The sequence below is a fragment of the Strongylocentrotus purpuratus genome, unplaced genomic scaffold (genome assembly GCF_000002235.5).
Source record: "Strongylocentrotus purpuratus isolate Spur 01 unplaced genomic scaffold, Spur_5.0 spur5_scaffold_2, whole genome shotgun sequence".
Lineage (NCBI taxonomy): Eukaryota > Metazoa > Echinodermata > Echinoidea > Camarodonta > Strongylocentrotidae > Strongylocentrotus > Strongylocentrotus purpuratus.
Window position 1 is genome coordinate 32499542 of NW_022145605.1, and position 23944 is coordinate 32523485.

The window sequence follows — 23944 nt, forward strand, 5'->3', positions numbered from 1 at the left end:
ACAGTTACCTTAACATCGAGGTGAAGAGTCACCAGGACGACTATGTGAGGAAAGATGTAGACAGGCACATTTCAAACAGAAATTTTGTGGCAAAGAAAAAGCATCAAAGGCACCTGAAATTCACATCTGTATTTTTCTTCATACAGACTTTGGTCAGAAGAATGGTGCAGCACCGGGCCCTCAAAACTTTAGGGACGGTCCTATTCGATGACACGGTGAGGGAATTAGCAGGATATATGGACATCGGGGTAAAAAGTCACTTCTACGAGACGTTAAGGAAGGATGTTGCCAGACATATATCAAACAGAAATTCTGTGGCATAAGAAAAAGCATCAAAGGTACCTGAAATTCACATCTGTCCCTTGACAGAAGAATGGTACGGCACTGCCGTTTCTTAAATTAGGCGCTGTCCAATTCTACGAAACCGTGCGTGAAATCGCAAGGTATCTGAACATCCGGGTGAAGAGTCACCAGTACGACCATGTGAGGAAAGATGTAGCCAGGCATATTTTTAACAAAAATTCTGTGGCAAAGAAAAAACATTGAAGGTACCTGTCCCTTGACAGAAGAAAGATGCGGCACTGGGCCCTTAACACTTTAGGGACGGTCCGGTTTGACGACACAGTGCAAGAAATCAACAGTTACCTTAACATTGAGGCGAAGAGTCACGAGGACGACTATGTGAGGAAAAATGTACACAGGCACATTTCAAACAGAAATTTCGTGGCAAAGAAAAAGCATTGAAAGTACCTGAAATTCACATCTGTCCCTTGAGGGGGGGAGGTGGGCTTGGAGGGAGGGAAGCAGGGCATTGAAGGGAGGAGAGTGCACAAAATCGAGAGTTATCTGAACCGAGACCTTGAGGAAAGATGTAGCCAGGCATATATCTAACAGAAATATTGTGGCAAAGAAAAAGCATTGAAAGTACCTGAAATTCATATCTGTCCCTTGAAGGAGAGGAGCCGTGCTTAGAGGAAGGGGAGCGGGGCTTGGAGGGAGGAGAGTGCGAGAAATCGCGAGTTATCTGAACATCGAGACCGTGAGGAAAGATGTAGCCAGGCATATATCTAACAGAAATTTTGGGGCAAAGAAAAAGCATTGAAGGTACCTGAAATTCACATCTGTCCCTTGAGGGAGAGGAGCCGGGCTTAGAGGAAGGGGAGCAGGGCATGGAGGGAGGAGAGTGCGAGAAATCGCGAGTTATCTGAACATCAAGGTGAAGAGTCACCATTACGAGCCGTGAGAAAAGATGTAGCCAGGCACATTTCGAACAAAAATTCTGTGTACCAAGTCGGATGATCCAAATATTTCCTTAGGAATGCCACATACTGGGCCAAATTTAAACTTAAATTTAGACTCCATAACCTCCAAACTGAACGCCCCTGCCCAAGTACCCTTTTTGGACGAGATAGAGTCTAAACAGAACGCGCCTGCCCAAGTGCCCTTTTTGGACGAGATAGAGCAGCTTTATCATGATATACTGATACTTCATCCACTAGAGGGAGAAGATGAGGAGGAAAAAGGGGATTTCCCCATTGAAATAAGTGATCAGCCACATAAGGTATCCGGAAGGCAAAGGTACCTGAAATTCACATCTGTCCCTTGACAGAAGAATGGTACGGCACTGCCGTTTCTTAAATTAGGCGCTGTCCAATTCTACGAAACCGTGCGTGAAATCGCAAGGTATCTGAACATCCGGGTGAAGAGTCACCAGTACGACCATGTGAGGAAAGATGTAGCCAGGCATATTTTTAACAAAAATTCTGTGGCAAAGAAAAAACATTGAAGGTACCTGAAATTCACATCTGTCCCTTGAGGGAGAGGAGCCGGGCTTAGAGGAAGGGGAGCAGGGCATGGAGGGAGGAGAGTGCGAGAAATCGCGAGTTATCTGAACATCAAGGTGAAGAGTCACCATTACGAGCCGTGAGAAAAGATGTAGCCAGGCACATTTCGAACAAAAATTCTGTGTACCAAGTCGGATGATCCAAATATTTCCTTAGGAATGCCACATACTGGGCCAAATTTAAACTTAAATTTAGACTCCATAACCTCCAAACTGAACGCCCCTGCCCAAGTACCCTTTTTGGACGAGATAGAGTCTAAACAGAACGCGCCTGCCCAAGTGCCCTTTTTGGACGAGATAGAGCAGCTTTATCATGATATACTGATACTTCATCCACTAGAGGGAGAAGATGAGGAGGAAAAAGGGGATTTCCCCATTGAAATAAGTGATCAGCCACATAAGGTATCCGGAAGGCAAACTCTCCAGGGGTAACTTGCCCTACTTGCTGCCAGTCTGAAAACAGAAAAGATGACCATGATTCGGGTGCTCCACGCTGATCCGCTGCCTGGTGCCATCAGGGCCATGAGGCGACCAAATTTCAATCCAGCGGGGATGCTAGATATTATATTCCGGACTGTCCAGGTGGAAAATGAGAATCTATCTGCGATGGTACGTTCCGTGAACTGTAAGTTAATTGCAGACATGAAAAATGACAAATGCAATGTGTGTTTATTTGCAAGAGTAGATCTTGTATCTCGGAAGGTGAAGGATGCTAAAGATACGAATAAAACCATTCCAAGCTCAAAAACGAAATTATCTTATCTACACTGTAACACCAGATGAGCTGAAACTTGGATCAAGGAAACTTTGAAATGTAAAGGAAAAAAAAGGACAAAAATCTGGACAGAGGGAGACCCTAGCCAAGCACTCTGGCAGACCCGTAGTCCTTTAATAGTGGTGAGTTATCACAAGTAGTCGATTTGTTGTTCTCCCTAAGTTAATGGCTTTCAAATCTAAAGCAATGAGATAGAGATTATGTTACCTACATGTACAGGAAAGAGTTCCTCGTGTATAACGTTCATGCACTTCTCCACCTGGTTAAAGATGCACAAACGTTTGAGCCACTAGATAAATGTGCAGCTTGGAAATTTGAAAATGTTATGCAGAGGATAAAAAGGAAAGTTAGAAGTGGAACCAAACCAGCAGCTCAAATCGTCAGAAGGACTTTGGAGGAGCAAGAGACAATACATATGGAAGAGAGGTCTAACAAAAAAATTGCTATACACTGGCCAGTTTGTCCTGAAAGAAAGAGGAAAGTTACAGTCATTTTATGGTATTCAGTGTTGCTATTTGCATCCTAGTTAGTCCTCAACTTGCAGTAACAAATGGAAGCTATGCAGGCCAATTATTGCAGTACCTTGTGAATCAAGGTGCAGAATTGTACGGGAAAGAGTTCCTCCCTCGTGTACAATGTCCATGCACTCCTCAATCTGGTCAAATATGCTCAAAGGTTTGGGTTCCTGGACAAATGTGCATCTTGGAAATTCGAAAATTTCATGCAGAGGCTAAAAAGAAAAGTAAGAAGTGGGACCAAACCCGCAGCTCAGATCGTATGAAGGACTTTGGAGGAGCAAGAGACGGTACATGTGGAAGAGCGGTCTACCAACAAAATTTGCTGTACACTGGTCAGTTTGACCTGAAAGAAGTACTTCCTGAGGAGAATTACAGTCATTTTATGGTATTCAGTGTTGCTATTTGCATCCTAGTTAGTCCTCAACTCGCAGTAACCCATGGAAGCTATGCAGGCCAATTATTGCAGTACTTTGTGAGTCAAGGTGCAGAATTGTACGGGAAAGAATTCCTTGTGTACAATGTCCATGCACTCCTCCATCTGGTCAAAGATGCACAAAGGTTTGGGTCCATGGACAAAGGTGCAGCTTGGAAATTCGAAAATTTCATGCAGAGGCTAAAAAGGAAAGTAAGAAGTGGGACCAAACCAGCAGCTCAGATCGTAAGAAGGACTTTGAAGGAGCAAGAGACAATACATGTGGAAGAAAGGTCTACCAAATTTTGTTGCTATATACTGGCCAGTTTGTCCTGAAAGAAGTACTTCCTGAGGAAAATTACAGTCATGTTATGGTTTTCAGTGTTGCTATTTGCTTCCTAGTTAGTCCTCGACTTGCAGTAACCCATGGAAGCTAGGCAGGCCAATTATTGCAGTACTTTGTGAGTCAAGCTGCAGAATTGTACGGGAAAGAGTTCCTTGTATACAATGTCCATGCACTCCTCCATCTGGTCAAAGATGCACAAAGGTTTGGGTCCCTGGATTTCATCCAGAGGCTACAAAGGAAAGTTAGAATTGGGACCAAACCAGCAGCTTTAATTGTCAGAAGGACTTTGGAGGAACAAGAGACAATGCACGTGGAAGAGAGGTCTACCAACATTTTTTGTCCATGCCCTGTAGTCTTTTGTGGTGAGTTATCACAAGTAGTAGATTTGTCATTCTCCCCAAGTTAATGGCTTTCAAATGTAAAGCAATGGTTATAACATAGAGATTATGTTACCAACATGTATGTGTATAATTATAATTTCATTTACTTATCGCAAACACTATTAAAATTTGATAAAAACTTGCATGAAACAAGAAACTCTTGCTAATCAATAAGTATATACTACTACTTGATTGGAAGGGGATGGACGTAACGACAGCCCTGGCTTCAGTGCCCAATACTTAACATACACGTTCATGGAGCACAAGACTAAAGATGTTGTGAACATCCACTTTGTTAGGTGCATCGTTTGGAGCACACCTCCAGATCTATAATGAATATTCATATCAGGCCAGGCGCCGCTTACACATTACCTATTGCTACCATGTACGTACAATGCAAAGTTTATGTACATGTATATTGCACATTGCATAGCATAACATTATTGTTATTATTATTTTTATTTGGCAAAAACGAGTAAACAAGAGAAGTGTAACTAAGTAAAGCAAATGCAACCACTGGAATGCCAGGGGCTTCGAAGAAGTTAACTGAATAACTGTGTCAGTACATCCCCTTGGAGAGTGTATTTAAAGACAGTGTACTGTAGCTGCAGATTATATGCATGGACTAGTTTTAGATGTAATGAAAATGCTCATTGAACTTTTGTTTGATAGTAGTCACCAAAAAGAAGCTTATCAAAATTTATTAAAGAAAGTGAGAGAAGTCGATAGGAGATTAAACGGAATTTCACCCCTATACACTGTATATACCATATCTAGAATGCCTCGTTATATAGGAATTCACTTCAAATCTTGGAAGGCATCAGAATTTAGGTCATTTTTATTATTTTACGGAATTCCTCGTTTGTGGGCCAAGATTTTGCCTCCAGAATATTTCCAGCATTTTCTTCTACTGAATGAAGCATCCTTCATACTACTTTCTAACTCAATGTCAGACCAATGCTTGAAAAAGGAAGAAAAACTACTCTGTCACTTGTGGCTGTGTATTGAGGCATTATATGGCAAAACATACAAACATGGAATACGCATAGCTTATTGCATTACGTACAGAAAGTAGAGTTCTAGGGCCATTGTGGGCCAATTCATTTTTTGGGTATGAATGAAGATTTTAATGGAGACCTTATGAATTTCTTTAACAGTACTTGTTTGATTTGGTTTATACAGATGTTGGGAGGAGAAGAGGTGATACTGCCCGCGGTTGGTGGGGTCATCCAGCCCCTTGGACAATAGAAAGTGACATGTTATCACCCTCTCTTCCCAGAGGAGAAAGCTGATAGTCATGAAAGCGAGACAGTTCAAAACTTGACAAAGCTCTTATTGAGGCCCCCACCTCAACTTGTGTTGGCACCAGAAAAGAGACTACCGACCTTTGATGGGGCAGGTGATGTACAGGACTTTCTGACTGCCATGGGAGATGCCTTCACGCACTACAACGTCCCATCCCCTCGACAAGCCACCTTTCTCCTAGATTACCTAAGAGGAGGGCCGAGTGGGCTTTGTGGGAGGGGAACGGGGCTTGGAGGGAGGGGAGCAGGAACAGGGAGTAAAGAGGTTTGGGTTTTAAGTTGACACCGACACCAACACCGCAAAAAAATGCCTTCATTCCTCCAGAATTAAAAGAGTAATGAATAAAAAATATTGTGTTTAGTTAGTATGTATATATAAGAGCCAGCGGAGATGCTTGATATCATATTCCGGACTTCAGGAGCGGACAAAACGGGCGAGGGAGCCGTGTGCCATCCAGAGCTTTTGTGCTCGACAGAGCCTATGCCGTCCAAGTGGAAAATGGTAGACAGGAGAATCTATCTGCGATGGTATGTTCCGTGAACTGAGAGTTAACTGTAGACATGAAAAATGACAAATGCTATGTGTGTTCATTTGCAAGAGTAGATCTTGTATCTTGGAAGGTGAAGGATGCTAAAGATACGAATAAAACCATTCCAAGCTCAAAAACGAAATTATCTTACCTACATGTAACACCGGATGAGCTGAAACTTTGAAATGTAAAGAAAAAAAAGGACAAAAATCTGGACAGAGGGAGACCCTTCCCAAACACTCTGGCAGACCCGTAGTCCTTTAATAGTGGTGAGTTATCACAAGTAGTAGATTTATTGTTCTCCCCAAGTTAATGGCTTTCAGATCTAAAGCAATGGTTATAAGATAGAGATTAAGTTACCTACGGGAAAGAGTTTCTGGTGTATAATGTTCATGCACTTCTCCACCTGGTTAAAGATGCAAGAACGTTTGGGTCATTAGACAAATGTGCAGCTTGGAAATTTGACAATTTCATGCAGATGCTAAAAAGGAAAGTAAGACGTAAGACCAAACCAGCAGCTCAGATCGTAAGAAGGAATTTGGAGGAGCAAGAGACAATACATGTTGAAGAGAGGTCTACCAACAATTTTTGCTATACACTGGCCAGTTTGTCCTGAAAGAAGTACTTCCTGAAGAGAATTACAGTCATTTTAGGGTATTCAGTGTTGCTATTTGCATCCTAGTTAGTCCTCGACTTGCAGTAACCCATTGAAGCTATGCAGGCCAATTATTGCAGTACTTTGTGAGTCAAGGTGCAGAATTGTACGGGAAAGAGTTCCTGGTATACAATGTCTAAGCACTCCTCAATCTGGTCAAAGATGCACAAAGGTTTGGGTCCCTGGACAAATGTGCAGCTTGGAAATTTGAAAATTTCATGCAGAGGCTAAAAAAGAAAATAAGAAGTGGGACCAAACCAGCAGCTCAGATCGTAAGAAGGACTTTGAAGGAGCAAGAGACAATACCCTAGCCAAACGGAAGAAGTTAACTGAATAACTGTGTCAGTATATACATGGAGAATGTATTCAAGCTTAAACAGTCACAAGGCTTAAGACAGTGTACTGTAGCTGCAGATTATATGCATGGACTAGTTTTAGATGTAATGAAAATGCTTATTAATCTTTGGTTTCATAGTAGTCACCATAAAGAAGCTTATAGTTTATCAAATAAAGTGAGATAAGTATTCTCCCTTCATACAATTAAATCTGAGGCAAATGCGAACCAGCATGTGGCCCAGGTGAGGAGGGTTATAGCATCTTCCCTTTGCAATGGGTCATTGGATGGCCTTCTCACCTTCGAGGAGGCCTCAACCATGTGGGTTGCAAGTCAAAAGGCGTAGAAGAAGGTTGAGAGGACTGTGGCAAGTTATTGTCACAGTATAGCTGGATTCTTTGATTTTTAGGCCACCGGAAAGATAAAAAAACACCTTCAACATCTCCCTTGGCATCGAGTCCCTCTAGCAAAAAATACAGGACTGGAGGAAGACTGCAGCTTCACTGGTGAAGGAAGGGAAAGTCAGACAAGTCGAATTGAACGAGCGTGGATACAGTAAGAATTCATATATCAGACTGGCCCATTTTAGAGTTTATATGCTGTAACTTCAGACTTCGGGAGAGCAGGAAAAGGGAGTAAAGAAGTTTTGGTTTTACGTTGACACGGACACCAACACCGCAAAAAATTCCTTTGTTCCTCGAGAATTATAAGAGAAATGAAAAAAAGTGAGAAATATAAAATATTGTGTTTAGTATATATATATATATATATATATATATATATATATATATATATATAAAAGCCAGCGGAGATGCTTGATATCATATTCCGGACTTCAGGAGCGGACAGAACGGGCGAGGGAGCCGTGTGCCATCCAGAGCTTTTGTGCTCAACAGAGCCTATGCTGTCCTAGTGGAAAATGGTAGACAGGAGAATCTATCTGTGATGGTACATTCCATGAGCTATAAGTTAATTGTAGACATGAAAAATGACAAATGCTGTGTGTGTTCATTTGCAAGAGTAGATCTTGTATCTTGGAAGGTGAAGGATGCTAAAGATACAAATAAAACCATTCCAAGCTCAAAAACGAAATTATCTTATAATAAATCTAACACCGGATGAGCTGAAACTTCGATCAAAGAAACTTTGACATGAAAAGAAAAAAAAGGACAAAAATCTGGAGTCTACAAAAAAGAAAGAAACCAATGTTTGAGAAGGAGAGCTTCGAAGATCCAACGAAAGTAGGTGTAATGGAAAACCTAATCAAAAGCTCAACTGCAGAGTTAGAAGAAGTCCTGCCTCCCAACTCTGCTGTTGGATAGATGGATGGAGCAGTGGAACCACCTCTTGCTACAGTGGAAAATTTTCTTTTGTGATGTTCCCCATCTCCTGAAGACCACACGGAACAACTTAGAGAATTCTGGCTTTGCTCGTAAGATTCGCAATCTGACAGCAAGGAGATAAATATATACTATACAGTATGTTCTAAAAAAAACGAGTACTAGTAATCAGAATGTTAATTGCAGGCGCGTACGCAGGATTTTTTCAAGGGGGGGGGGGGGTTTTAACATTTATAAATCGGGCCGAAAATTTCGCAACGACTCAGCCAGCCGCTGAATAAGCGGGGGGGGGGGGGGGGAAGAGGACACTTTTTTTTTTTGGTCTCAAAATTTGAAAATTTGACATTTGGCTCCGTTTGGGGGGAGGTAAGGTCACCTTTTTAGGTCAGTCATTTATTTTTTTTTAATAATTAAAAAAAAAAAAAAAAAAAAAAAATTCCAAGAGGGGGGGGGGGGGGGGGGGGGGGTTTCACATATAAAAATACCAAAGGGGGGGGGGGGGGGGTTTAACCCCCAAACCCCCCCCCCCCCCTCTAATGTAAATATCATGGTTTGTTAAAATAAACAAGCAACATAATTCTGTGAAGCAATCATGCATACATGTAAAATAAAAAATTCATTCGTTTTATCTCGTTATCATCCTTTTCACACTTTTGACTTTTTAGCAGATTATCTAAAATGCCCTGTAATATTAAAACTCACTTAAAATCTTGAAAGGCATCAGACTTTACGTCATTTTTATTATTTAACGGAATTCCTCGTTTGTAGGCTGGAATTTTGCCTCCAGAATATTTCCAGCATTTTCTTCTACTGAATGAAGCATCCTTCATATTACTTTCAGACTCAATATCAGACCAATGCTTGAAAAGGGAAGAAAAACTACTCTATCACTTCGGTCTGCGTATTGAGGCATTATATGGCAAAACATACAAACATGGAATACACATAGCTTATTGCATTACGTACAGAAAGTAAGAGATCTAGGGCCATTGGCCTATTCATGTTTTGGTATGAAGATTTTTACGGAGACCTTATGAATTTCTTTAACGGTACTCATGGAATTGAAATGCAGATCATTTCAGCTATATATTTTCAGAAGACTTTTCCACATTTTTTTAATTCTGTGGGTATAGGAACTTTAGTTTATGATTTCTTATCGAAATTAATGGAAAAATCTCAGCCAGGAAAATTACAGACCAAATATATGATATAAATGTATATCATGTTAATATATGATAGTGTGTACATTGTACATGTACTGTATGTCATTGGGAGTATGTAATTAGCAAATGCAGTCATTTGTCATTGGCATGTTCTTGGTCGCTCAGTAAAAAGAATGCATTTGTTTTTTAGATTGAAAGTTAAAGGTGTGTTTGTTTCCTCTAGAAAGTATGGACTTGGAATTAAGTGGAATAGTTCTCATAGTAAGATTCAGCACTAAGGATGGCACTGTTGCATTTGGCCATATTAAGTATTTTACCAAATGTTACACGACTTGTCCAAACAATACATATTGCAGTGCAAATAATTGATCTCCATGAGGCAATGATCCAACAGTTGATGTCAGGCAGCCCTGACTTTCCCAAGTTCTGGGGTACCCTTGATCTCGGTAACGAACTCTGCCAGGCTGTCGAGTTCATGGGGTGTAAGAAGACGGGTACCAGCTACCCTCTCCACGAACCGCCATCGCTGTCGATGTGCAACGTTGTCAAGATCGCAGTATCCCCCAAACTCTCCAAAAAAAGACAAAAATATTGTGTACAGTTGGTTTAGAGACATTTCTTGTGTGTGTGTGTGTGTTTTGTTTTGTTTTGTGATATTTAGTGTAGTGCTGTGTGTTGAGTACTTTTATTCCTTTCCTTTCTAGCAATGAGTTGTGTGTGTGTGTTATCTTTAAATGAATATTTTACGTTAAAATAATCTTTGGATCAGGAATCCCTTCCATTGATATATAATTATCCCTCTGGTGAGGACCTTCAAGAATGATTTATAGAATGGGAGACCAAAATTCATATATCATGGAAGCACACAGTTTTCAATAAATGTATCTTATGTTATTTCTCCATACATGTAATGAACAAATTCAACATTATAGCTCTTGATTTTATCTGGTTGTAAAGATTTCAAGAGATGAGGTGTATTAAAAAGTGAACGTATATTTATGTTTGAATTATTTGTTGTTAAATGTATTTAATAACCGAATAAATACCTCCGAAGAGGAAATTATCACCCAAAAAAAATGAACAAAATTAACTTTATGAATTTCTAGTTTTCCTCCACATTATCTTGGCTAGATGATTGAGCTGACTGTAGGAGCAGTTCTTTCATTTACCAATAGACAATGCCCTGAGGGGAGGAGAAAGGTACTACCGTAGCTATAGTTAAGCTCCGAGGTGCAAGATAGAGGGTATCAAACACCGGCAGAAGAAGAATTAGGTTTTTTATAAACCATATATGTCACCCGCTACAGGAACAATGACTCTTCTCGGCAAATCCCATTGTGCTGTAGGAACCTTTGAACATGAAATTTTGACTACGGGGATCAACAAAACAAGCTCCGAGACATAATAATAGAGGGGATAAAACGCAGGCTGAAGAAGAACTAGGTTTTTTTTTAAATCATATATGTGACCCGCTACGGCTAAAGATGACAAGGGGCTAGAGGGGCGTGATGTTGAACAGAAACCGGAGAATGTCGAGGGTCACGGGATAGTTTAACAGGGTCTCTCCCGTTCATGCCCACTATGTGGAAAAGTACAGAAGTACCTGTCAACTCATCTAAAGAGAAACACAAGATCAACGACGAAGGCAAAAGGAAGAAGCTTCCGTTTGAAGATAGGCAAAAGAAACCAATAACTTGGCTAGAGCCTAGAGGGGGGCGATGTTGAAGAGAATGCGGAGAATGTTGAGGGTGAAGCTGGCAGCACATCACAGGGAAAGTTGAACAGAATCTCACGTTCATGCCCACTATGTGGAAAAGTTCAGAAGTATCTGTCCATGCATCCGACAAGAAAACACAAGATCAACGACGAAGGCAAAAGGAAGAAGCTTCTGTTTGAAGCTAGACAAAAGAAACCAATAACTTGGAAAAACAAGGGGGAAAAACAGAAGAAGAGGAAGGACATGTTCATTGTGTGATGCCCCAAATATCCAGAGGCTGGATATCCATCTACCGAGTAAGCAAAAAACACAATGAGCCGAAAGGGGTAGAGATGAGAAAGGCCACTAAGGCCATGGATAAGAAGAAAGGGCTGAGTAAAGAAGGAAGCGGTGATATCATCAACAGATTCGAAAAGCATTTTAGATGCTTGGGAAAAGCCTCTAAAACGGCAAAGGCCAATTCCAGTATCATTGGACACATTGCTAATGAAAGAGGTGGCCTAACAAAGTTTTTCAACGAGCCGGAGCAAGGAGGTAGGCTTTATTTCCTGAATTTATTCCTTCTTTAGGGCTTTTATAGCATGGGAAGAGGGCATACCCATAGATCCTACCAAAGAACACGCCCAGAGGACTAACCTGGATGAGTATAGAGCCAAGTTGAAGATTGACGATGTTGTTCTGCCAGATCCTTCCACCATCAATGGCTGGCTGGACCAAACTGCAAAATGCCGATGGCAAAAGCTGTATTTTACAGACATTTCGGAATACCTTAGGTTAAAAACACCTCAGGAGCTGTATTACAGACACTGCAATGAGTATAAGCAGGGAAAAGCTTACAGGTCAGGTATAAAAGGAAATTGCATGAAGACATTTCATCGCAATATTGCGCTTCAAAATTATTCAAGCAATTCTGACAAAGATGATAGATCTGGGCAACTCCATTGTTGCTGAGGTGCCATTTCACAGTACACGAAACAAGCTGGCCAAGTCTCTTGGGTTCAAAGGTAAGTTTTGAAACTTTTTCAACTTTTCTTTACCATTCGTTTTTGCATTCAAATGTACACTTTTTGGTCATGTATATTTTCCTGTGCTTTGAAATGTACCTTTTTTTATAAGGTTCCTTTCGCTTTGTGTGCAGCCAAGATGGCCGACAAGATATACAAACGATTCCGGAACATCAGGACTGACTACCAGAAGCTAAGAGAGAGGGAGGCCAAGGACAGTGTGGCCCGGCTCCTCAAAACCCTTCAACCCCCTCCAACAGTAGAAGCTAAAGAGATACGCTTTCCTCAAGCCGTTCTTCCGGCACCCGCAGATGCCTACTCAGTGGGAATAACTTTCAGAAAATAAAGTGGCTGGCAAAATTTATGGGGCTACACTGCATCAACAAGAGCACATACTATAAAAATATCTAATGCATGTCCTGTAGAGGAGGAGTACAGAGGGAGACCCTAGCCAAACACTCTGGCAGACCTGTAGTCCTTTGTGGTGAATTATTACAAGTAAAATATAGATATATTTAATTTGATTTGATCTCATTTAAATATGTGATCAAGTGCTTTGTTATGAATATTTATGTACTACGATGTTATCCGTGATTCTATCTGAATAAAGATTTATTTCAACAACAACAACAACAACAAAAAAATCACAAGTAGTAGATTTGTTGTGTTCCACAAGTGATTGGCTTTCGAATTTCTAATTCTGATTTTGATAAACACCGGCATAAAAGAAGAAACTCTTTCTAATTGAAAATTATGGAGATAGAACCCCTCCAAAATACTAGGGTAACAACCAACACTGGGCGCCCCATAGAGGAGAGGGGTGGGCATTTCATTGTCATTTGAAGTACACAGACTTAAAATTTATTATGCAATAAAAACTTTCTATCTCTTTAAATTGCTTTAGGAGCCTTTTTGGGTGTATACATGGAGAAGGCATTGATACAAACATTACAAAAATAAACTGTAGAATCACAGAATATATCAGAATTCATTTCGATCAGCAAATTACTTCCCAAACACTTCAGAGGAAACAGGTAGTGTAAAGGAGCTCCATTGGTTACCTATTCCCGCACGCATCCACTACAAAGTTATCCTGCTCACATTTAAAGCAATCCATGGCCTTGCTCCTACTTACCTATCCGAGTTGATAGCCCAATATCTACCAACCAGATCGCTCAGATCTGCCTCGCAAAATCTGCTGTAGTAATAAATAGAAGCAGAACCAAAACTTTCGGTGACAGGTCATTTGAATGTGCTGCACCAACCCTTTGGAACTCTCTTCCTAGCACTCTACGTGCTCAATCAGACAAAGACATGTTCCAGAAAGAGCTCAAGACATATTTGTTTAACATTTCCTTTTAATTTTGTACTGGTTCCAAAGGGTTGGTGCAGCACATACCATCTTTGTGACTGACTGAATGCTGATGTTTATTTATCTATTCATATTTATATTGTTGTATAATTATAATCATTTTCAAATATTACATGTATCACCTTTAACTCTTATCGTGCCAAGAACACTGTTCTGTGCAGGCGCTGGCGTGCCACGCACACATAATCGGGTTTCTGTTGACTTGCCATGCACACATAAACTCTCATCCGCTCGCGTGCCACGGACACATTTTCGTGCATAAGTACACAAGCTAATTGTTTATGCCTATTGTGCGATGCGCATTGTGTGCACGCATGAATGCTTACTGTATTTGTGGAGGGGGGTTAATTGTTGATTTGATTTTGTGTGCTTCACATATACCGTTACATTGGATTTTCCTGAGAAAATTGCGATATTTTATCATCAAATTTGTCAGTTTTGATCATGGCCCCTCAGATTGTGTGCGGGAAATGAGACAACGGATTGGTTTGACAACTCACTGATAGTGCTTATTTACTTTACCAAAATTACAGACTCATGAAATGATATTGGTATCAACAGAAAGAGGGTTAAATTTCTTACAACTTTAACGTACAGTTCTTTTTTATACAATATACAGATGAGATGTTATAGTGGATCAAACATAGTAACAATTTAAACTACACGCACTTGAACCAACCCTAAATTAACTTGGCACACAGGAGATTAGTAGCGGGCACAATAGGGATTAGCACTGTGGCACTGGGTGAATTGCATAGGGGCAGCTTAAGAGTTAATAGAAGCTACTTTCGATTTTTCTAATGTATAACGTATGCCTACTTGTAAGTTTTGATTATAATTATATGTAATTATTTCTATATATGTCTTTATTTCTATTGTCTTCTACATTTGTAAAGCGCATTGGTATTACCTTCGGTAATTAAATGCGCTATATAAGAGCTAACTATTATTATTATTATTAAGGTGCTAAGGTGGTTAGGCTGGCGGCCTCATGAATAAACATGATTACATGAAACACACTCGGTAAAGTCCAAGGAGCATGAAACGTGAACTTGACAAGATGCAAGACACTGCTAGCTCCTTGCAGAAAAATACATAAAAGAAGACACACAGATTTCGGAAAAAAGTAGACACCTTGGAGACGGTAGTAAAGTCCCTAAAAGAGAAACATCAGTGTCGGAGAATGGAGCTTCATGCAATGTCCCAGCTGAATTGATGAAGCGCCTTGTAAAGGCAAAAGACAAAGCCGGCCCGAGCAAGGAAAAGTACCCAGCTGCACTTTGTGCATTTGCCTTAACTCTCAACTTTTACTCGGCAAAGGCATATCGTTTTGTTAGAAAGACCTTTGACTTACAGCTACCTCACCCTTTCGTGATACGAAAGTGGTATAGCACAATTGACGGGCAGCCAGGATTCACACCTGAAGCATTCACCTCGCTTGAAGCTCAGGCAAAGGAGGCGAAAGATTTTTGTTACAAAACAAAACTAAAAACAATTTACTAAATAAAAGGAAATGATCTAGGGCGAAGGATAAACTCTTCACAGAAACATGGTAGAATTAGCTATGCCTTGAGGACTAAAGAGAACTGCCTAAATGTTGAAAGGGCAAGACTTAAAAAATGGAGAAAAAAACACCTTGAATGTAATAGCACAAGCACTGACAGAGTGGCATCAACTTAAGTCTTTGCATGTTAGAGCACTGTTACCTCACAATTTTTGTTGATAAATATGTTCAAAATAAGTATAGTGGACCCTCATTAAAAACAACATGGTTATAACAAACAAATTACAAGATAGTTTCACCATTCCTACTTTTATATTTTATCAACTTTTAGCCCAGATTCTAAGGTTTCACACAAGGAAGCCTATTTTCTCGGTCCCAGGACTCTCCTGTAAGGTTCCACTGTAAAAGCTATTAAACAAATAAAATCAATCTCTATGTATTTTTTCTAACAATGTGCTCATAAATTCATAAAATTAGTGCAATGACATGTTAACCCATATAGTTGCTACACAGAAGCAAATTCTTTTGATGGGCATAAGGATTAGCTCCAGGAGAGTAGCTGAAGAAACTTGGACTGGTATACCTGTAGCTAGTGAGTTTGCAGGCTACATGAAGGCTCACTCATATACATGTGCATGTATGATGCGATAAGCCACTACGTTTTGTTTTCAAACGATATTTGCAATATTACGCACTTAACATTTCTGGATTTCATAATCCTCAGATAAGTACGCATAGGACCATTGTTGTTCTAGTGCAGCAATACCCTTTTTATCCCACTCCACGTACATGTTTTAAACCAAAAACACCACCATTGTTTCTTGCATCATGTGATAGCTTAGCCTCTAGTAGGCCAAATTGAAATGAAGATGGCCATGGACTGATTTCTTCCATCTTCCATTATTCACTTCTGTATCAAACATTATTCTCTTGAAATCTGCCAAACACCAATTTGGTCTTGTTCAATCTTCCTCAATAAGAAAGCAATGAGGAGAAAAACAGAAGGGATAAAGTTATGACTACAAGCAGAATGTAAATCTAAACAGATGAACCACCTTCTATTTCTATTTTCTTACTACTTCTGACACGCTCAGAGGTGATAGTGAGCACTAAAAAAAAAATTAAAAATTTCCCTCAACCGTCCTTCCCTTGAGTTTAAAAAAAAGGATCTGGGGGGAAAAAATGTCATCTATAACATTCCCCCCTTTTTGAGTAGGAAAATTGGGGAAAAATTCGAATAAATAGGGAAAATATGGGGAAAATCCAGAAAATAGGGGTAAAATCTGGAAAAAATATTTAAACATTATCAGACCTGCAAGCTGCCAGGATGACAAGGCATGTTGAATGTTATACCATTGTGTTTGCAAACCTGATATTCCCCACTTTAACATTGCAAATTCATGAGTACCGGTAACTCACATTTTACAATTACATGTACAAACACATATCCGGTTGTTACACAGAAACATATACCGAAACTGAAAAAAAGGTCATCACTGTAGCATAGATTTACAAGGGCGAAAGACTCAAATACACCTGTACATGTGAGCCCGAAAATCGTAAGGGAGACAGAGGGAGGTATAAATTTAGAATTGAACTGAATTCAGGGGTGATAGTGAGTATAAAAATTAAAAAAGGATTTGGGGAGAAAAAATGGTGTCTAACAAAATTTCCCCCCTTTCGAGTAAGAATATTGGGGGAAAATAAATAAATCAGAAAACCGATTTAAATCAGGTAATTATCAGGCCTGCTGAATATAACATTTTAGAAGTTTATGATACAACAGATTCATGCAGGAGATAAATACTTCAGTAGAGCCTTGGTCATGAACCCCACTCTGCTGTCTCTGTGAAGCATTCGCTGGAGGGAGGGATCATGGACGGTGGAAGGTCCGGGATGTTCTGCAACTCTGGAGGGAGACTGAACTCCATGTCCTTGAAGACTGCCGATCCACCCGATGGATGCACTCCCTCTGATGATGATGTTGATGATGATGTGGTATCTTTGTTCTTCTTCCTCTTGCTCCTCTTGGCAAGCCAGTCATCCAGGCTTGGCTCTGGCAGGTCGGCTGCAAGATCCTCTGCTGCCTGGGCTGCAAGTTTCTTGGCTTCGATTTCTTTATGAAGGCAAGCAAAATTCAACATGATGACATTTTTCCTCTTCATTACAAAATTTAGTGACTGGAAATATATCACATCATCAGTATGATTGGGGAAAAGGAAAGAGATCCTTTTCTACAATATATGTTTGTGTCATAGCTAGATCCAACATCACTTTACAGACAATAATTGTGTTTTCTTTATTTCTAAATACACAATAACATTATTTAAAAAACAAGAATAAAGGGAAGTATCAAACATATCAAAATTTATTATAAAAAATCCAAAAAAAAAAGAAAATCAACTTTCAATTATACATGACGGCAAGTAAATTTGAACATAATTGATGAAATTTTTCTCTTCAGTACAAAATTTAGTGACTGGAAATATATCACATCATCAGTATGTTTGGGAAAAAAGGAAAGAGATCCTTTTCTACCGATGTGGTTGTGTCAAAGCTAGATCCAACATCACTTGAAATTTAATGAGACAATGGGATCATAAAAACATAAAAAACCTATTCATATACAAATCATTAATTTAAAAAAAGGAGTATCCAACTGCTTATTCAATTTCCACTTTATTCTGTACACAAAAAGGTATCAAAATCAATGGGCAAATAAACTTGTATGAGTGTTATAAATGCAAGTTGTGGTACTATTAAATCTATTGGTAAAGAGTACACCCATCCAATCCGATACAAAAGTCTTTGTTATCTATAGTACCTTTTCCTTGCAGGTACAAAGCACTGCATACATTACTCAACACGTTTTCGTTGCAGACTTACTTTCTAGCAGCTCACGTTCCTTCTCCGGAGTCAAATGCGAATATCTACAACTCCCTTCAAAGGTACAGAAACCTATAAAAACAAAACAAACAAATCAACATGAATGTAGCAACTACATGTACATACCTTATGGTCAACAAATCAAGTTTTTAGTTTGAACAAAAAACAAACTTTGAACTAAAGCAACTTTGGCTAACAATTTTGACTACCGGTAGTCGTATGACTAATCATTTCCAAAACCTTACAGGACTATCATGTACCCCCAAAAAATATTTAATTTACTTCATTTTCTGGTTTTTCATTACATTCCTGCAAATCAGATTACATTTTCTAAACATAAAGTGCAAATTGAATAATATATGATATAGGAGAAGTGTTGCGGTCTAGTGGATAAGTCACCCAACTGCAGATCACAAGGTACAGGGTCCAAATGCTAGCTCAACAGTTACGTTCAAGTTCTGACACCAAATAACATGATCAAGTAACCAGGAGACATGTCGATAGCATTTTGCACAACTTTTCTTCCCTTAGTACTCTACACAACTGCTATTTTTTTACCGGTAGATCTGTACGTGTATATGCACCGGTCTGTCGCCCGATAGCAGGGGACAGGCGGGTACATCTATCAAAAACTACACAACACCATACACTTACCTGACTGCTTCAGCTTGAGGCATGCAATTTTAGCTTTCTCTTCAGACAAAATATCTTCTGGTTCTGAAATATGAAGAAAAATTGTGAGAAGATTACTGTGGCTGAAACTCTGAAAGGAAAGAAAAGTCATATTATTTAATGTTGTTTGCAATTAAAGGTGGAGTATACATTACAAAGAACACTGGTAGGAACTACAGTGGTAGGGAATATCTAAGTCATTATTTTGTCAAATAGATGGATACAAAAAATAAAGTAGGGTGTCTGATTGAGTTTATCTTTATCTTTTTTTTCTCAATCCCTGTTTTTTAAGGCTTCAAACTACAAAGGAAAACTAGACTTTAATTCGTCACGAAGACGAATAAGGTGGTCTGTTTAAGTCTTATGATAGATTTGAGAATGGGAGAAGTTATATAGACATGTAAATAATGATGATGATGATGATGATGATCTTGATAGTAATGGTGATGACGATGATGACGATGATAATGATAATGTTGATGATGACGATGATGATGTTGATGATCATGATCATGATCATGATCGTGAGCATGATCCTGACATCTGATTGAAAAAATGAGGGAGATGTAGATAGCATATAGTCTCAGCTACATTATACTAAAAAATCAACAAAAAACAAGCGGAAATAACGGCGATATTGCTCGCAAAAGACAGGAATGTAGAATCCAGATTTAAGAAAAGGTCATCTCCAATAAGTATTACAAGCAAAAAGTAATGGATCAAGTGATAATAGGGTAATAATAAATTAAATATAGTTGTTTATTACATTATTTGCGATTCTACGTGTTTTAATATTCAAATGAGATGGTACAGTGAAAGGTCAAAAAGAAAAAAAAGTGAAGAAAAAAAATTGTTGGAGACGCCCGGACTCGAACCAGGGACCTCGAGGTCGGAAGTCAAGTGCGTTACCGATATACCAAAACATTTCACATAGAGATTACACGTAAACGGCAAATGAAATTCTCAAATCCCACTTTGTAAGTGAAATATGAGCATGATCCCGGCATCTGATCGAAAAATAAAGGCCACACTTGTGATAGCTTATTGTCTCAGCTACAACATATTCAAAGCTCAGCGTAAACAAAGATAAAACGACGGAGATATTGCTCGCGAAAGACGAAAATGTAGAATCCAGTTTTGAGAAAAAGTCATGTCCCATAGAGAATACACGCAAAATGTGAAAAATTGACATGCCTCCTTTAATCTTAAAAATATGCCATGATGCCTTTGTCAAAATGAAATATCGTGATGACTGCATTTGTAGAGAATATTCTCAATTAGAACATCTCAAAATTTGAAACAAAATTGATCAATATTTACAGAGATACAATCAATTTTCCAAAAATCTGCTGACGTCATAATATGCAAATTGAAATTTTGAGTTCGGAGGCCATTATGATGACGTCATGAGTTAATTGAGGGTCAAATGAGACATGAAATCATACCTCCAACTCATAATCTATTTAAATATGAAAGAAATTGGGGGTTATCTATCAATTCTGAAGAGTTAAAATGAATTTTGTATAGGCATGTTTTTGCCCATGTATTGTGGATACAGATAGCGCAGGTCGGCGCGTGCGTTCAACTTTGACAGCCGCTAATTGCGGTATTACTGGTCGGAAAAAGGTAAACAAGGTATCAAAATGCTTGGAAAAATGTAATAAATATGATAACAGAAAAAATTTGGCGATTCTATGTTGCAAAATGCCAGGACGCGCGGATACGCGCAGAAACGCGCGCGCAAATTTTGAAAATGCTTAAAATGGCCTGAAACGTATGCAAAATTAATTTGGAACGAATTTGACCATTTTAAAATTTTAATGCGCGCGTACGTGCGCGTCGAGGTGCGCGCGCAAAATTTTTTGACATTTTTCGTTGACCTTTGACCTGAAGTTGATGTATACCAAATATGGTTGATTTTTGATGACTCGTTATCGAGATATGATACTGACCTGATTTTTACAAAATGGCGCCTGGATGACGTCACGATGACCCCATGAACTTGAAAAAGTTAATTAGACTTGAAATCATAGGGCTTGATGACTGACAGAAATTCAAAGGAAATTGACCATGTCGATTTCGAGTAAACGTGTGCACAAAAAAGTGTACGGAAGAAATAAAAATAAAGAAATAAAGAATAAAGAATAAAGAATAAAGAAAGAAAATTCTAGCGAAATCAATAGCTGATCTGTCGTTGACAGACCACCTAATAAAGAAATAAAGAATAAAGAATAAAGAATAAAGAAAGAAAATTCTAGCGAAATCAATAGGTGATCTGTCGTTGACAGACCACCTAATAAGAGGGATTAAAAAAGAGAGAGAGAAGAACTACAAGGGAAATTAGGGATTAAGAAAAAAGATAAGGTACAGCAGGGACAGATCCAGGGGGGCACAGGGGGCACATGCACCCCCCTGACCAAAAAAAGAATGTATTAGTGTGCACTACCCCCCCCCCCCCCCCCCCTCCCACTGAGCGAAATTGCGGCCGGCGCGATTTTCAAATTTTCGGGAGCAAAAAAAAATATATATATATATGTGTCCTCTTTGCCCCCCCCCCCCCCCCCCCCCCCCCCCCCACGCTGTCATGTGTCTTCTGCCCCAGCTCCACCATTCTGGTAAGAAATTTGCTTTTATTGGTTATTTATACCTCCGATTTTTAAATTCAGGAGGTAATTAGGACTACAAGTATAATAAATTTATCAAAGCCACTGTCCAATATTGGCAGAGCTACCAAGTATCACGCATTTCGAGGGTCTGAAAATGCTCTTACGCACGACGCGCGCACTAGCTTTTTAAAAAACGTGATACCTTATACGTGTGTTATACCCTCGCATGCGCGCTTGCGTGCCGAGCTTTGAACTTGGTGTCTCTGTATTGGTCGGGTGTGGGAAAGAGTGATTTTTTACACATTTTAGATGTTGTTTACCTACCTCTCCGTGGGACCCTATGCCTATCATGCCTATGCAGCTATGGGAGCAAATTAAGGCTCCCTCGAATATTACATCATAAAAAACATTTCGAGGGAGCCTTAAGGCTACTCAGAATAATACATTTAAAATTTTAAGACTGTTTTAGTGGCTGTATCAAAAGACACAGTCCCCCGAAATATGGGCAATATTCATCCAATTTTTGTCAGAATTTTTTGTGTGTGAATTAAAAAAACAATTTTTTGTTCATGATTTCAAATTCAATTTCTAGATTCTAGAAAATTCTAGAATCATAATTCATATGCAAACAATATGGAATGAATGAATACACATGTGAACTATGTGTTGTACAAGGTTATCACAGATAACACCATGGCATTGATATGAGAGGCAAAAATGCAAATGTTAGAATTACAGAAGACTGACTAGACACTGAATGCAACGTGCACGTGGGTGATCGTGCAAACGGACACGAGACGCCGCACCACGCCACGCCGCTCGACACCCGGCCCACTCGATGACCACATGCAGACGAAATACCTACCTCTAAAAAGAGAGTAATGCAGCTTTCGAAGTCGGTCGTGAACAACTCCATTGAGGTGTTTCTTTCTATTCTGTGAGTTGTCTGCGAAAGTTTTGTCACAGTAGTCACAATAGTATCTTTTCCCCATTTTATTGAACGGCCAAGGCCAAGCAGGAGACCTTCAAGACGAAGATTGCATTGCATTGATGATTAAAATTGCATCGGTCCTTGAATGGTCTATGGAACGCGGAATGTGTGGCCGCCCCAGCGTGCGCGTGCGCCAAATCGACACGAGTCTACGTTTTTGTTTTGTTTTTTGTTAATTTTTTTTATAATTGTTTGTAATGTATGGTCTGGCGCTCGTGGGCGTCGTGTCATCTCTATTTAATAGGACGATACCCCTCAAAGTTTCGGTTAGAAAAATCCATAAACAGGAAGACCATTTTCAGTTTGGCCCATCATTTTTCATAGACTAGTTTCACGAATTGACTACAGGGGGGCAAATTTCACTTTGGTGTTCGGGGAGTATAGTTGGGAGGAGTGTTCACAAATAAATGGATTTAGGCGGCCCAGCAGCAGAACCCGTTAAATCATTCATCCTTAAACATAAAAATCTTTAAGACAGTAATGATCGAGGGCAGATGTAACATAACATATCTCCATTCACATTCAGTCCCCAAATTAAGTTGTACATGTTTTTTTAAATTTGTCTGGTTGCTTCTGTTTCTGTTTCTGTTTTGATCCTAGTCCTGATCCTCAAGAGGGATATTAAGATGACCAATAAGAACGTTATCGTTCGAGAGAGAGTGTTTGTCGCTTCTAGAACATTTTAGAATTGAGTCCCATCACATTGCAGTTGTGGGGAGGGACTATGATTGTATTACCCCCTTGGATGGCTTCCCAGAGTCTGGTTTTGAAGGTTTCAACTGAGTCGCAGGCAAAGATGCTGGGGGAAAGTAAATTCCAGGCCCGTATGGTTCTTGGAAAGTTGCCGCTCCCTCCCCCCCCCCCCCCGCGATTTCCGCTCCAAGTGAAATCAATAAATAAAGATTCAACTTCTTTAAAAAAGAATAAAAGTGTGTTTTTTAAGAATAGAGAGTAAGTAAATTAATTGTTGTAATCCTAAGGATTTTACTTGTTCAATCTTACCAATGGTATTTAAATCTCACATTGATCACATTATTAATGAACATAGTTTTCATTTTTGTATTTGGGTGTAAATTTCAATTCAAAATTGTCTTTTTATTGCACTGAAAATTGTACACCCAAAGAATAATTGTGAGATGTTTAACGAGCTAAACTAAAATGTATGGCGGGTGTGCTTTATATTGATGTAACACCAGGTTCGGGCTTATCAATACGCATACAGTAAACAAAGGGATATCAAGACAGCAATAATTGATTTCCTGTTCCACCTTTAATTTGCTTATCCGAAAGGTGGATAGAGCTAAGGAATGAGATATACTTTTACAGATAATAAAAAACAAATATAATAAACTTAAGGGCCCACTACGATTTATGTTATTATTGACAAATTAAGACCGGTCGTTTATATATTTTTTTAAAAAAAGAAAAAGAAGAAGATTGTCCGCTCATCAACGAATATGGAATGTTGCAATCAAATCGCGTATTGTTTGGGCGCGTACGCAGGGGGGGGGGGGGGGGGGTTAAACCCAAAGACGTTTAAATATAATTACACCCCCCCCCCCCCCTTGAGTTTTTTTAATGTGTATGTTTTT

The 23944-nt window shown here is 39.4% G+C and overlaps 1 protein-coding gene and 2 long non-coding RNA genes across 4 annotated transcripts; 1 reads left to right on the forward strand and 2 right to left on the reverse strand.

Annotated features, from left to right (window-relative positions):
• Nucleotides 1-222: 222 nt before the first annotated feature.
• Nucleotides 223-5866, reverse strand: LOC115926820. Of its 2 annotated transcripts, none has more exons than XR_004065281.1 (2): nt 1793-5866; nt 223-552 (listed from the first exon to the last, which is right to left on the reverse strand). It is a non-coding gene; the product is annotated as an uncharacterized LOC115926820 (long non-coding RNA). The 2 variants fall into 2 exon arrangements; XR_004065280.1 differs by having other exon boundaries at nt 1583-5865.
• LOC115926821 lies at nt 4024-6998 on the forward strand. Its single transcript, XR_004065282.1, has 2 exons — nt 4024-4095; nt 6936-6998. It is a non-coding gene; the product is annotated as an uncharacterized LOC115926821 (long non-coding RNA).
• A 9420-nt stretch (nt 6999-16418) lies between these two features.
• Nucleotides 16419-22557, reverse strand: LOC574797 (zinc finger matrin-type protein 5). Its single transcript, XM_775195.5, has 4 exons — nt 22227-22557; nt 18738-18800; nt 18084-18155; nt 16419-17313 (listed from the first exon to the last, which is right to left on the reverse strand). Exons 1-4 carry the CDS (start codon nt 22351-22353, stop codon nt 17021-17023), a joined length of 555 nt encoding a protein of 184 aa, XP_780288.2. The 5' UTR covers nt 22354-22557; the 3' UTR covers nt 16419-17020.
• Between the last annotated feature and the right edge of the window lie 1387 nt (nt 22558-23944).